The following is a 15266-nucleotide window of genomic DNA, read 5'->3' on the forward strand; positions in this document are numbered from 1 at the left end:
TGAAGATCTAGTTCTTCATATTCAAACCCTCTTGTGTCTACCTGTGCTGTTAATAGTGAGAGAGGGATTTTTTTTACTGAAGAGCCCTTTGGTGCAGATGGGACCGCCAACAAACTGACACACTTGCGTCATAGCAATACAATAACATCATAGCAATACAGACAGATTTATGCAACAGAGGAAGACATGCGCTGTGTCTCAGATGGCGCACTTGTGCACTTCGGGCATTATGTTTCAGTGCGTAACCAATACGCCATACATACTGAAACATAGGGCCTGAAGTGCACAAGTGCGCCAACTGAGACACAGCAATGGCCGTATTACCATTGTGGTAACAGTATAATAAAGCATCTGCAAGAATGAACATATCTTTCAATGCAATACACCAGTTTGGTAAATGGCTTACGTAAGTCAGTAGTGTTTAGTTGTAGTTCATAAACCAAGATTGAGCCTAGGTGCCTTAAGAAGTGGTGTGGTGTACCAACCCACTAATTAGTGTTTAAAATGTGCGCCACAGCCAATCAAACCAGATCTGGATCAACAATTAAACATAAAGAAAATAAGAAAAAATCCACACACTATCATTGCTCGCAGATTTAGGTTTTCACATCATTTCGACCTCACCGTGGTCAAAACGTGTGAAATAAATCGATGAGCAGCAACAATGTGCAGATATTCTTTACGTACCATCCCACTAAATCAGTGGTTCTCAACCTTTTTTGATCAAACGCCACCTTCACCTCATCATAAGCCTCCCAACGCCCCCTTGACCCCATCATAAGCCTACCAACGCCCCCCTTAGTATTATAAAATAAAATAGACTAGTGCCCCCCAATGGCAACTAAGCACTGCCACCTCTCAGCTGTATCCTGCTGAACGCCCCCCTAGGGCTTTCCAATGCCCCCTGGAGGCCTATAGAGCCCCTGTTGAGAAACACTTCACTGAGTCATATCTGGTGTCCTGCAGGTATCGTGTACTGGACTGTGCTGGGCCGCAACGGACAGTTTGGGGCCATCAAGCGTGCGTACATGACCACGTTTGACGACCAAGGCAACAACCCGGTGAAGGAGGTGAACCTGAACCTGCGGTACATCACCAAGCCCGATGGCATCGCCGTGGACTGGATCGGGGGGTAAGCAATTCTGGGACTCAGCTTGTTTTAATTTCCCATTTACTGTAAGCCTGAAGCTATGTATACACTGAATTGACCAAGGCACCTGGAGCGATGTATACACTACATTCAGGCTCTTGAGATTTGAGGGTTTTTTTTTTCATTATTATTATTCTGTATTTTTATAACACATTTTAATGCAAGACGAGGGTCCTAACTTTTAAATGCTACTTATTAGCAACATATTTGTCAATTAGTCAGTCTCAGTCCTTTGAGCTCTTATGATTTTGTATTCCAGTCATATCTATTGGACGGATGCTGCAGCCAATCGGATTGAGGTGTCCAAGCTGGACGGGCGGTACAGGAAGCAGCTGATCGGCACTGATTTGGACCAGCCGGCTGCCATCGTGGTCAACCCATCTACCGGGTAAGTAGTGGGAGGGAGCAGGGGTGCGTTTGCCGACAACATCGTTGATAACTAAGTCAGCAGTTTACTTGGTTGCGATCCAATTTCCGTTTTTCTTCATTTTAAAAAATCCTATGTACTTTTTCCTCAGGATGAATTCCTATGTTTCTCTTCAGTATGATGCAGTTGATAAATTACTATGTATTTGTTTCCCCAGCATGATGTACTGGTCGGACTGGGGTAGGCGGCCACGTATCGAGGCTGCGTGGATGGATGGGCAGCAGCGGCGGGAGCTGCTGAACCAGGACCTGGGCTGGCCCACCGGGCTGGCTCTGGACTATGTCAATGGCGGACGCCTCTACTGGTGCGACTCCAAGGAGAACACCATCGAGTCCATGACACCCGAGGGCACCGACCGCAAGATCATCATCGCCGGAGGTAAGTATCAGGGAAGCCGACAAAGGTAGCCAAGCTACGCCCTCCTAGTGACGCGACACCTTCGGCGTTGCTTCTAGTCAGGCCAGGAGCAATACAAATAACGTTTCTGAGCTCTGGAGAAATCGGGAACTCCACCCACTTTCTCGGGAAGCCATCAACTTTGAACAGCTCTGACGGTCTTCAAGGCAGGCAGTGATGTGGTTTAAGCAGAGACGTTCTATTAGGACTAAGAAAACGTTTGGTTTTAACTTAGGCACAGCCATTTCTGGCCTCGACCAGTAGCAAGCCGAGGGAGGCGGATTAACCAGGCCATTTGGGAAACGTTATTCGATATCTTATTGGTAAGACCAACATCTCGGTAATGTCTGTCTGTAATGTAATGAATGTCTGTGTGTCTGTCTTGTGCTCTGTAGACATAGGCAACCCCTACAGCATCGATGTGTTTGAGGGTCACGTCTACTGGACCACCAAGGACCGTGGGGAGGTGTGGAAGATGGACAAGTTTGGGAAGGGCGAGAAGCGCAAGGTGCTGACAGTGAACCCATGGCTGACACAAGTGCGCATCTACCAGGAGCACAGGCACAACCACTCCGGTAGGTCACAGCACTTTGCTTACTTCACCAAGCCCCTCCACACAGTGGAAAAATTATAGAAAAAATGCAGTGTTAACTCATTGATGCTGGATGCTGCGTATAATCTGCATTGACCTAAGCACCTGGTGCTGCATAGACACAGCATTCAGGCTCATGAGATTTGATGTTTTTTAAATATGGGTATGTTAGAGCTGATTGAACACTTTCTAATGCAAGAATTGTCTGAGCTGTTAAATGCAACACATTTTATGTTTTTATGTGCATCGGAGGCTGAGATATTTTGGCTAGGTATTTGTAGACTGAGGGTACCTTTTCCTAAAAAGGGGTTAGTCATGGAGTTAGCCGCCAGGTTGGTCTCATAGGACTCAATGTTAACTGCTCGCTTGAAGGTAAAATTTGCACTGCCATACCCAGAGAAAGGTTTAAAGTACAGGAGACCGGTAAAACCCTATTATTTAACTCAAGTGGAGGTGTAAAAAAAGCTTATTTCCAAAAATGGGACAATATCACTTTAATGCTAGAGTAAAACTGATCATATCTGGTTCTTCTCACCCCCTCCTTCAGTGCCCAACCCCTGCAAGGACGTATGCAGCCACCTGTGTCTGCTGCGTCCGTCGGGCTACACCTGCGCCTGTCCCCAGGGCTCCAGTCTCATGGGCTTCCAGTCCAACGAGTGTGACGCAGGTAAGAGCCTTACCAGAGAGAGTAGAGAGAGAGAGAGGTTCCATTGGCCCATTGTTTCCGGGTTCTATTATTGCAAGGGTGAGGGGGGGAAATCCTCCTTTAGGCAGACCTAAGGACTGTTCTATTCAATGCTAGGAGTATTATGACACGCCCCTGTAGGCAGACCGGAACCTGGTCATGTTAGGTGCCCATAGCAACCTATTACATTGGCATATCTCTATATACTTAAAGAATCTCTGGCCTTACCGCACCAATCCACCCAGCTGGCCCTCGCCATGGGCCTATACTTAGAAAATGAGTCCAGGCTCTTCTATCAGATGATTTACCTCTTAACTTAACCTGGTTTACTCCACTGTGAAACATTGCAGCCAGTTAAACGTTAAAAAAAACCCTAAGTTGCCGTGCTGCCTTAAGTTTGTAAGTTAACTCAACTTGAGAACACCTCGAATTGAGTGAAGTCTCAAGTTCAGTTAACTTATCAACTTAAGGCAGCACGGGAACTTACATTTCCCCATTTTACTGGCTTGCAATGTTTTACAATGCACCTGCCTCCAGTCCAGAGGTGTCGATCATGGGTTCCGAAAGTAAATCCCCTGCCATAAATTGGATCCAAACAGTGCTGCATCAACTGATCATGACGAGTATGCAAGACAGGTAGATCGGTTACTTAGAGGCAATTTACATTGATGCGTGTCTGTATCGTATCACTTGCATATGCGTATGTTCATTTAGAGCTCTATATTAAAATACTGAATAACGAGTACATGTGGGGAATGATTTGAAGACGCCAGAGCCCACGTAATGATTTGCATACGATGCTGATTTGAGCTGTTGTAAATGGCGAGATACGAGGTTATGCAGATCTGAGTCGGTCATGTGACTTCAGGATGACATAATGAGGAACTAAAGCATGCTGCTAAGATTTTTTTCTAGGTTCAATTGCGGCCGGGGAAGTTTGCGTACCTTTTCATCACCTTGTTAATAAAACAAGATGTAATCGGCGGTTTGGTAGTAATCATATTATTTGTGTGACTTTTTCTTCATTTTGGGAGCGCCATCCCGTCACCAAATAACATGAGCCACTTAGAGCAACATGTGACGTGATGGCTGATTAGTCATGTGACCAGCGAATCAGCCGATCACAGTTTTTTGTAAACAGATCAGCTTTTTATTTACAGGACAGAAAGTTGTTTGTAAACGTAAGCCGTATTCAACGCGCCAGCACGACGATATGGAGAAATTAATTAATATAAACGGCACCTTAGTGAAGTCGCCTGTGTTGCAAGGACTCTGTGGCAGGGATTTTACTTTCAAAACCAGGACCCCGTATCTTGACAGTGCCGTTGCTAACCAGTTAATTGCATCGCAACCAAGTAATTTGCTAACTCCCAGGGTTTTGACACCTCTGCTCTACCTACCTCTTCCCCACAAACCCAACCCCAACACCCATGCTTTATCTACCAGCATGCCAAGCTGGCTTGGTGATCAAACGTTGATGTGACGTTGAGATAACATTGACATAAAGCGATCGTCATTGTTCTTTTTTTTCTTTTCTTTCTTTCTTTTTTTTTTTTTTACTTTTTTGGGATTGTTGCTATGGAATGTTGTTGTGATGCGGGTTGGAATGTCATGTCGTGGTAATGTCTTGGTAATGTCTTGGTAATGTCTTGGTGCATGGCTGCCTGTCGCTGTCCCCGCAGCTATCGAAGAGGCTGTAGAAATGCCCCCTGCATGCAGATGCATGAACGGAGGGACCTGCTACACTGAGGTGGACCAGCCTAAGTGCAAGTGAGTTGGGATGGATGGATGTTGGGATGTATGTACCAGGGTTGGAACTGAAAAATGTTCCCCACCAGTCACTGTGGCAGGTAGATTCTAAAATCTACCAGTCACTCACAATTTTTACCAGTCACCATTTTTACTAGTTCATATTTAACCGTTCCAAACATTGTAATTCCAAGTAATATCATTTTCTGATCAATACTTTTGTTTCAGAGGTCATAAATTCAGTTATAGTGATGCCAATAACTCCTCATTACAAATATATTTAAATCTTTGATGTTGGATGCTGCGTATAATTCAGCATTAACCCGGGCGCCTGTAGAAAAAATTCACCAGTCAAGGTGACTGGTGAGTTAACATATTTCACCTGCCAAAGGCTTAATTCACCCGTCATTGGCAGGTGGACGGCTGCTTATTTCCATCCCTGGTATGTACCTATGTATGTATGTATGTATGCATGCATACATGCATTTATATGCATGCAGGGCCGGATTAAAGCACAGCCCCCACCTGTCAGGGGGCCCCTGATTGACCAAAAGTGAAAAATTGCTTTGTGAATTGTGACAAGTTGCAATATTGGAAATTAGACCCTGCATGCATGTGTTTGTGCTGTACTGTGTGTGTGTGTGTGTGTGTGTGTGTGTCTGTGTATGTGTCTGTGTGTGTGTCTGTGTGTGTCTGTGTGACCTCATGAGCATGTGATTGTGTTTTCACCATTATGTTCGGTATGGTTTCGAGCCATGACTGAGGCCAAGGTTCCTGTAACGTTCCTCTAATGTTGCCGCAGGTGTCCATATGGATATCGGGGCAGCTACTGCGAACTAGGCATGGCCAGAGGAGCTCCTGGGGGAACAGGTAATAAAAAACCTCTTTGGAAAGGAGGCCACTTGCGCTCTAGCCTTCTTGGTGCTCACAGTCCAGGGGTGAATTTCTCAAAACCAAAGTTGCTTACTACAGTAGCTACTTTGCTGTTTTCAATGCATTTTCCCATTGGCAACTACCGAAGTTGCTAACAGGCTAACAACTTCTCTTTTGAGAAACTCACCCCAGGACTGTAGAAAGTATAAAACAAGCAGGGCATAATTACAGAGCAGATGTAGATTCGTGCATTATCTCAAAGTCAATATCTCATTTAATTCAGTGGGTCACTTTTACCATAATGCAACATTTCTGGGTGAACCACTAGAGGCCGCTATGGAGTTTGTGTTAACATCCCAAAGCTGAATAGCAGAGCTTTAGCGCAGCGCAAAGAGCCATGTAATGAATTGCAGCGTGACTAATGAGGGTGTGTGTGTGTGTGTGTGTGTGTGTGTGAGTGCGTGTCCGTGCGTGCGTGCGTGTGTGCATGCGTGCGTGCGTGTGTATGTGTGTCCAGCGGTGACGGTGCTGCTGGCGGTGATCATCATCCTGGTCTCGGGGGCATTGGCAGTGGGACTCTTCCTCAACTACAAGCGCACTGGCACCATCCTCCCACCCATGCCCACAATGCCCAGGTATGGCCCGTGTGTGTGCGTGTGTGTGCGTGTGTGTGTGCGTGTTCGCACTGTCTCCATCCTCCAGACCCTGCCCGCACTGCCAAGGTACTACAAATTACACCAAAGTACTGATGGTAGTGCCTTAAGAAAATGAGGACTCCAGGCTCTTCTATTAGATGATTTACCTCTTAACTTGACCTGGTTTACTCCTGAACCAGCTTCTTAGTACAGTATAGGCACCTGAATGCCAGCTCTGATTACTCTGGTGTTAAAGTGTAAAGCACATACCTAGCAAATCTAATCCTGCTTTTGGCAACCCCCTGCAACAGCACATGACTTAGCGTTGCGGATTTGGCCTATGTTGCGCCTTCACCTGTTTTTTTTTTTTTTGGTACTGTTACTGTTAGCCTGACTTAAAGGGACACTGTGTGAGATTTTTCGTTGTTTATTTCCAGAATTCATGCTGCCCATTCACTAATGTTACCTTTTTCATGAATACTGACCTCCACCATCAAATTCTAAGTATTCATTATGACTGGAAAAATTGCACTTTTCATACATGAAAAGGGGGATCTTCTCCATGGTCCGCCATTTTGAATTTCCAAAAATAGCCATTTTTAGCAGCAAAAATGACTGTACTTAGATCTTACTAAAAATATTTGTTTATTACTTTGTAAACTTTAATGTAAAGATCAAATTTGGCAATTGGCAGCCCAGTTTCAATGAGCAGCATAGTTGCAGTTTTTGACCATTTCCTGCACAGTATACCTTTAAAATGTCTTTCTCTTTCTTTGACTGCCTCTCCTCCCTGTCTCTTCCTTCTCTCTCTTCTGTTCCCCTCCCCTACACTCTTTCCACCTTCACTCTCCTGCTTCCGTCTCCTCCTCCTACCCTCTCCTCTCTCTCCCTCTTCCCTCTCTCTCTCCCGCTTCCCTCTTCTCCCTCTCTCTCTCTCTTCTGCTCCCCTCTCCTCCCTCTATCTCCTGCTCCCCTTTCCTCCCTCTCCCCTCTTCTCCCTCTCCCTTTCTCCTACTCCCCTCGCCTCCATCTCTCTCTCACCTCCTTTCCTCTCCTCCCTCTCTCTCTCTCTCTCTCTCTCTCTCTCTCTCTCTCTCTCTCTCTCTCTCTCTCCCCCTCTCTCCCCCTCTCTCCTCCATCTCTCTCTCCTCCATCTATCCTGCTCCTCTCTCCCTCTCTCTCTCCTCCTCCCCTGTCCTCTACTGTCCTCAGCCTGAGTAGTCTGAGCAGCCTGGTCAAGTCCAATGATGCGGGTAACGGGGTGTCGTTCCGCTCTGGAGACAACGTCACCATGGACATGCAGACCCCTCAGCTTGGGGTGTCCTACATCGACCGAGCCATGCAGCTGGTAAACACATGCGCGCACACGCACACACGCACGCATGCACACACACACACACACACACACACACACACACACACACACACACACACACACACACACACACACACACACACACACACACACACATGCACACACACGCACACACACACATGGGGGTGTCCTACGTCGACCAAGCCATGCAGATGGTACACGCACACACACACACACACACGTCTACGCACACAATGTGCACACATGCGCACACACACACACATACACACACACTACATGCACACACACACACACATGCACATGGGAGTGTCCTACATCGACCGAGCCATGTAGATGGTAAACTCTTTGGTCTTACCTTTTGCCTGTCTCTCTCTGCCCTGTCCTGCACCCCTTTTGCCCACCCATCACCCACAGGATGAGAGCTTCGCCAACGCCGGGCAACAGCCAATCACGTTTGAGAATCCGCTGTACTCCACGTCGGTCGGTGACCCTGCTGTCATCCATGCCACACAGGTATTGGGAACGAATTTTGCATGCTGTATTCGCATTACATGGAAATATTTCACATATGGGTCAAAGACGTTTTTTTGGGGGGGCTCAGATGTCAGGTGGAGCAACAGCAACAAATGCCCATAAATCAATTAGTAATTGTTGCTTGTTCATATGCTGCAATGAATATGCTTTTACACTAAAAACAAAAACAAAAACAAAAAAATCCATACAATAATGGCACTGGCTGTTGTTGCGACTCCCTGACGTGTGCTACTGCTGAAACGACACTGACCCCATACTATGCCATTTGTAAGTGGTGTCCATACACCCATACATTCCTTTGATTGTTCTGACTTTTATCCATTGGTTGGATGTTATTGTACCTGAATTCATAGCTTATTATTACCATCACTTTTCATTGGTGGGTTTGCACAACTCTAGATTCCACATATCAGCACATATTTACACACAGTACATATTTTGATGTAGCCACATAGTTCTCTGGTTTCCCAGCCTTTTCACTCAGCTAGACTGTTTGACCAGTGTTGCAATTGTACATTGGAGACACTGTACACGTAGAAGTCTTATCTATTATCTTTTGCACTAATGTGCTTTGTTACTTTTATTTCTTTATCTATGTTGATTTTTTATCTTGATCTCTAGCTAGTCACTGTACAGTTCTTCGGTCAGTTTTGTGTCTTTAAAATGTGCTCTATAAATAAAATATACTTACTTGCTTACTTAGCTACTCAGTGAAATCACCTGTCCTGTTTTCTCTCCAGGTGACTGTGAATGTGAGTGGTGAGCAGATGGAGAATAACTTTGAGAACCCGCTGTACCAGAGTAAACCACCCACCACCGAGGCCAAGAGCACACAAGTCAGTGCCACAGTCGCACAGGTGAGTCACTCTCTACCTCAGTCACACTGGTGATGTACTGTACGTAGACACTCAGCACCTCACACAGGCACATCAGACAGTCGTGCAGTCGTGGGTAAAGCAGTTAGGGCGTCAGACTTGTATCCCAAAGGTTGCCAGTTCGACTCCCGACCCGCCAGGTTGGTGGGGGGGAGTAATTAACCAGTATCATCTTCGGACTGAGCAAAGGAATTCTTTGAGGACCACACTCAGTCTGTGTCTCATATTAAGCACTTGTGCACTTCGGGCACCATGTTTCGGTGGGTAGGGTGCTCATGCTGAAAACTTTGGTTAATTCAGTGCACTGAAAGCGCCCAAATGATGCCCTAACAATGGCAAAAAACGCAGTGCTTGAGCGATGGACACTGCACGCACTAAACTGTCACCATGTTGATAATGAAACGGAAGAAACGTGGCTTTCAGTTCAGTAGAAGAAGAAGAAGTTTGGTCAACAGTCCAACAGTCCTAATTATGTAAGTAATGTTGCTGAGACACTAACCTTTTCATGCAAAGCCAAGTATTGTATGCAAGATGGTTTTTACTTGGCGTGAAGGAAATGTAAATACAAGCGCGAGACGCTGTGCAATGTAAACAGTAGCCAACCGATATTTTGGCGAGCTAATGCTATGTTCGCCCATCACTTCCAGTGAAGGCACAAAGTATAGTGCTCAAACTTTTCCACGACACTATGCCCTAAAGACCCCAGTGCACTGTAAGCACTATGCACTAACCCTCAGTGCACTGACACAATGTCTCGATATGAGACACAGGGTGAGTGCTTGCTCGTAGGGAGTTGTTTCTCCTCTGGTCTGCTTTCATTGGTGCTGTTGAAACCTGCCCATTGAGTTTCACTCAGATGTGCCAGCAGTCGAGCCAAGAGAGATACAGTAGCTACTGTATCAACATACGGCTGCCAGGGCCGCTGCTAGACATAAGCAGAGTACACAGAGTTAGTGCACCAACCAGTGCTTGGGGAACCAACCACTGCCTCTGAAATTGAGATTGTCTTAAAAACGTCATGAAAAAAATATTGAATTACTTTATACGTATAACACATATTTATTAGTTAGTAGATTGTTAGTATTATCATTTAGTCATGAGGGGGCCTCCTGACTTGTTATGCTTGGGGCTCCAAATCCCTAGCAGCGGCCCTGACGGCTGCCTAACCGCAATATCCTAGACGGCAGGGCAGAATGCAACAATAACAGCAAGAGCTTAGCTGCCTCTCAGCTGCCCTCAAGCACTTTCATTGGTGATTTATTTGGTTGTTTCTAGCCTTGCCAGTGCGAGTAACGGCCATTTTTCACGGATTTCACCACGGAGTATCAAATTAACTAGTGTATAAGTTTAATTATTAATTGGATACTCCATGAGAAATGGGCGTTACTCACATAGCCAGGTGTGCACAGATAGGGATGAGGTGGTGCTAAAGCACCTGTCCCTTTGCCCTACTATAAAAAAATGGCCTTTTAAAAAGTTGTTTGTCACTATGTCCATGCTGAAATTATCTACATATGCTTGACAATCAAAAGTGTGTGCCAATAATGCCCCAATATAGCACTATGTATAGACTCTACACAGCCTAGTGAGGCAGCTGGAAGTTCCACATGCCCCCTGTCCTCGAGTACCTGTCCCCCAAAATGTCTGTGCACGCCACTGGTTACTCACACTAGATAGGCTAGAACACTTCACTTTGAGAAGCACCCATTGCCCCCAACAAAACACCACTCTCCACAAATGACATGTGGCAATATACAGAACACACTGAATCTCATGTACTGGACTGAATGGCAAAATCAACAAAACTGTGTGACAACCACCAACTATATTGCACTTATAGAGTGCACAAATCAACATTTCACACATGGATATAACTTGCTAATGTCTGGAAAAACAACAGGATAAGGCTTTTCCAGGGCTGATAGAAATAGGCTATGGGGTATTACATAAGGGTGCTTTGTGGCACCACATACCATGCTATACAGTGTTTACTATCTGATATTGGCCCCTATTCCATTAAAAGCTCTGCATTAAGATATGTGTATAATATGCATTGTTTAATTTTACAGGCACTTACAAACTTGCAGACGTCCAAATTTAACATCTTCAAAAGGAAGCTGACGCCAGCCACAACATTTGAAAACCCAACCTACTCAGAGGTACAGTCAAAGATTCTCTATTGTGACTTGCATTTAGACCCTCTCTGGTACAGTAACCTGCACTCACATTCTAGACATCACTTCACTTTAAACTCAGTTCTGCCTAATTTTGTGTTTTTGCGTCTTTTACCTTATTTTACATATCTTAATTGCTTTTGAACACTTTTTATGTATTCAAACTAATTACACCGCACTCACGGTTAAAAGGTGCCAGAAAAATGTCTGCACACTTTAACCCCCCCCCCCTTCTTTTAAAGGCTAAGCTTTCAGTCTAATGACCTTCCTCATGGATCTTTTTTATATATCTTAATTATTTGGCATTTTATTTTACTATGTATTGGTCACTTCTGTCAGTGTTTCTACCCGTTAAGTGTTTGTATTGTATGTTTGATTTTCAATTAGATTTTTCAGTTTTGGCTTGAACAGGTTTTTGCTATGTGTCCTTACTTGACCCAGGCTGGCTGAGGCAAGGCCAAATGGCCCTACTTATATAGTGATTTATACATCTTTTTTTTGTACCATTAGACGGTGGGCTAGATTTCGTAGCTCCTTTAGAAAACGAGTTTTGTTCTCACTCTCGAGTGGCAACTTGATTTTTCTAATATGACCTCCTGACAATATGTAGAGCAATATTCTGGCTGTTGCCACGCTGAAAAGTTGCACGTTGATATTAAAAAATAACGAAATTAAAAAAGACTGGGGGTGACGTCACATAATGCACAGTCAATGGGAAGTCTCCGCCCCTCAAAGTTGAAAAGGGAATATTTATCCGCATATCAGGCTTTTTTCATAGGCAGATAATTCACCTAATCATTGAAACGACGTAGGCATTTCATTCCTGACCATTTTCCTGTTACTGGAAAAAATAACACAGCTTGCATTTCTTTACTGACACATAGTTTTTTGGCGAATTGATATACCCCCGTCACCTCATTGCTCTATTGCTTTGAGGGAACAGACCTGTCCTCTTTTTGACATTTATCTCTCGTTGCCCAATGATGGTCAGACAGTCGAACACTAACAGCGAAAAAGAGCACTTCTGAAAGTTTGAGAAAAATATATGTTTTTGCATGTACACAACAAGTGAGCCCACTTACCCCACAACTTGTAACTTTTTGCCATGAAATCTGACGGTTCCGGGTAGCATGCACGCGCTAGCTGTATTCTGCCTCGTTGACTTTGCATTGACGTGACGTCACTCGGTCGGCTAGTCTTTGTTGTCATTTTTATAAATCAATGTGCAAGTTTTGAGGATGGCAACAGCCAAAATATTGATTAATGGGTTGTCAGGGGGTTATATAAGCAAAAATAAAGTTGCCACTCGTTAACACCAACGAACTGACAAGATATGAGACTGAGCCCCCCACCTACATCATAAAATGGTCTTTACTGAGTTTATTATAGCTTTATCCATACCACATGTCAAATCTGCATGAGTCAGTCCTGGTATTGGAAGGTTGCCGTTTCAAATCCTGAACCTGGGGTCCCTTAAGCAAGGCGCCTAGCCCCACATTGCACCAAGAACTGTGGCCAATTGTAATATACGATACGTAAATGTAAGTCAGGTTGGATGAAAGCGTCAGGTAAGTGTAATGTAATGGATTTTTTGTTGTGTTGTATAGATGCAGGATGACCAAGCCCCAGTGAGTCGAGGGGAGCCGTCCTCCTCCTCTGCCCCCGTGGAGCCTCCTCCCCCGCCCCCCGTCCCCGCCCCCGCCCCACCCAGCAAGCCCAAGAAGCAGAGCGCCTTCTCTCCCACAGAGGACACGTATCAAGACACCGCCAACCTCGTCAGACAAGACAGCGATGTATAACCACAGCTCCCCGCCCCTCACCTCACCTTACCTCCCCATGCCCATGCCCCCACCCCCCACACACACACCCTCACTCCCACCCCTCCCTCTCACACACATGGGAATCAAAGACACACACTGCTTTGCACAGAATCTATTTTTATACACAGTCTGAGTAAAAAAAAGAAAGACAAATTTAAGATTATTTTAAGAAAAGACAATTGCAGAGAAGAAGAAAACCACTGCTGTAGAAATGAAGAGAAACGAGAGGTCTTTCATGACGATGCCTTCTGATATTTCTTATGCCAATTCTTGTTTTATTGATTTTTTTATTATTATTATTATTGTGATGTACTATATGTATATCTTTGCACTGATGCTGCTGATAGTGATGTTATAAATATGATGTATATTTGTAAATTTGAAAAGAAGATTTTTGTTAATATCTGAAAATAGGTTGATTCATATTCCTAGCATTTCAAGAAGATGCATATCTTTTGAATGAGTGAAGTGCATTGAGAACAAATGTATATCATGCATAACAATTCCTTTAAAAAAAAACCTTCAGTCTTATACTTTACCATTTAACTGGAAACTGAAGTCAAATGCAGTTGGTTTATGCGTATTTATATACCTCATTTACTGTTATAACTGGAAAACAACACACTGGAAAGGTGACTTGAATCTCTTAATGAGGTGATGTCCTTGTACACTGGAATTGTAGCAATACATGAAGACTACTGAGTAACTCTGTTCCCAAGCTAAGGTTTGCACACTGCATTGATATTTGTATATCAACGCCTAGTGGTGTGTATTTGCCCTTACTATTCGATTCGATTATGATTCGGGAGGTATCGATACAATTTGATGCGAATCGATTCAGTTCGATTCTACGATGCATTGCAATGCATTTAATTTCTACTGAAAGCAAGGCCATTTTGTCATTATTCATGTGGCAATACAAGCAGTCAGATACTGAACAACATTTTAATGGCTGTTCTGTGTATCAGTCCTGCAGTTTTCATTGCTTTGATGTGCTTTCATTTAAATGAAAGTTAATTTGCTTAAGAAATGCCCACGGAAGTATGAAAATAGGTGGCATCGATTATGGTATTTTCCAAATCGATTATTGAATTGTGCTGCCCCGCATTGCGATATATTGCCGAATCGATTATTGTTGACACCACTATGAACACCCCTTTCCAGCATCCAAGCACAGAAGGCCTTCACTGGGTTCCAATGACCAGGTCATCGAGGACATTCATTATTATTTTTTACTTCCTGCCTGGACACTGGTCACGTGTCAGGCAGTGTTGTGCCCAGTCTCGCTCAACAACACTCTTCTCTCAGGTTTGAAATCCCATTCGCTGAATGTAGAGCGAACGAATGGCATGAAAGACAAGTGTGCTCGTTTACCTGTAGTGGGCAAAAAAAAAATGCCAGCCTATGTCCTTTTGCCTAACCTGAGACTGAAGGTTTTTCAGACGGGGTTGATGTGTTTTGACTCAGAGCCTGTTTATACGTAGATGGATCTTTTTGTAAACGCGTCAGTTTGAGTTTTAAGAAATCTCTTAAAACTCTGGTTTTAAAAATATCAATTTTAGGAAGCTAAAATGCACCTGTCACAATGGTGTTGTTTGCATACAAAAAAAATTGTGTGAGAAAATATCCACGTATGTGTAATCAAGGCCTCAGTGGCCTCTTACTAGTATCCATGCAGTACATGGCCTGCTTGAAAACACATCATGGGCAACGTGTGTAATACTGCCCCCTGTTGCTGTGAATGTGGAAGTGTACGACTTGGTTTGGATGTTGGAAGTATCCTACTGTGACTGAAGACTCTTATCTATTATGAATACGGATTGCATCTGTTTTAAGTGTGGCCTGTGAATTCTTCTTCTGTGATTGTTTTTTTTTTTTGTATATTAATAATGAAAAAAAGCAATTTATAGTTATTGTTCTTGATGCACCTAAACATTTTTTGTTGGTAAAACTGGAAGTGGAAAACAAATTGATGCTGCTGAGAAATAATCAAATAAATGTTTTTGTTTTTTAAAACATT

The 15266-nt window shown here is 44.0% G+C and overlaps 1 protein-coding gene across 1 annotated transcript in view; it reads left to right on the top strand.

Moving 5' to 3' along the window:
* Nucleotides 1-15262, top strand: part of lrp2a (low density lipoprotein receptor-related protein 2a) — a 136859-nt gene extending 121597 nt beyond the window's left edge. The window contains exons 70-82 of the mRNA XM_063213850.1: nucleotides 967-1132; nucleotides 1410-1538; nucleotides 1735-1955; nucleotides 2369-2548; nucleotides 3113-3232; nucleotides 4933-5020; nucleotides 5802-5869; nucleotides 6390-6507; nucleotides 7720-7855; nucleotides 8258-8356; nucleotides 9118-9234; nucleotides 11322-11411; nucleotides 13034-15262. Of these exons, the coding sequence (XP_063069920.1) occupies nucleotides 967-1132; nucleotides 1410-1538; nucleotides 1735-1955; nucleotides 2369-2548; nucleotides 3113-3232; nucleotides 4933-5020; nucleotides 5802-5869; nucleotides 6390-6507; nucleotides 7720-7855; nucleotides 8258-8356; nucleotides 9118-9234; nucleotides 11322-11411; nucleotides 13034-13225 (1724 nt within the window). The 3' untranslated portion in view covers nucleotides 13226-15262. The remainder of the gene's footprint in view (nucleotides 1-966; nucleotides 1133-1409; nucleotides 1539-1734; nucleotides 1956-2368; nucleotides 2549-3112; nucleotides 3233-4932; nucleotides 5021-5801; nucleotides 5870-6389; nucleotides 6508-7719; nucleotides 7856-8257; nucleotides 8357-9117; nucleotides 9235-11321; nucleotides 11412-13033) is intronic.
* Nucleotides 15263-15266: the final 4 nt, after the last annotated feature.

This window comes from Engraulis encrasicolus, chromosome 13 (assembly GCF_034702125.1).
Source record: "Engraulis encrasicolus isolate BLACKSEA-1 chromosome 13, IST_EnEncr_1.0, whole genome shotgun sequence".
NCBI classification, from domain to species: domain Eukaryota; kingdom Metazoa; phylum Chordata; class Actinopteri; order Clupeiformes; family Engraulidae; genus Engraulis; species Engraulis encrasicolus.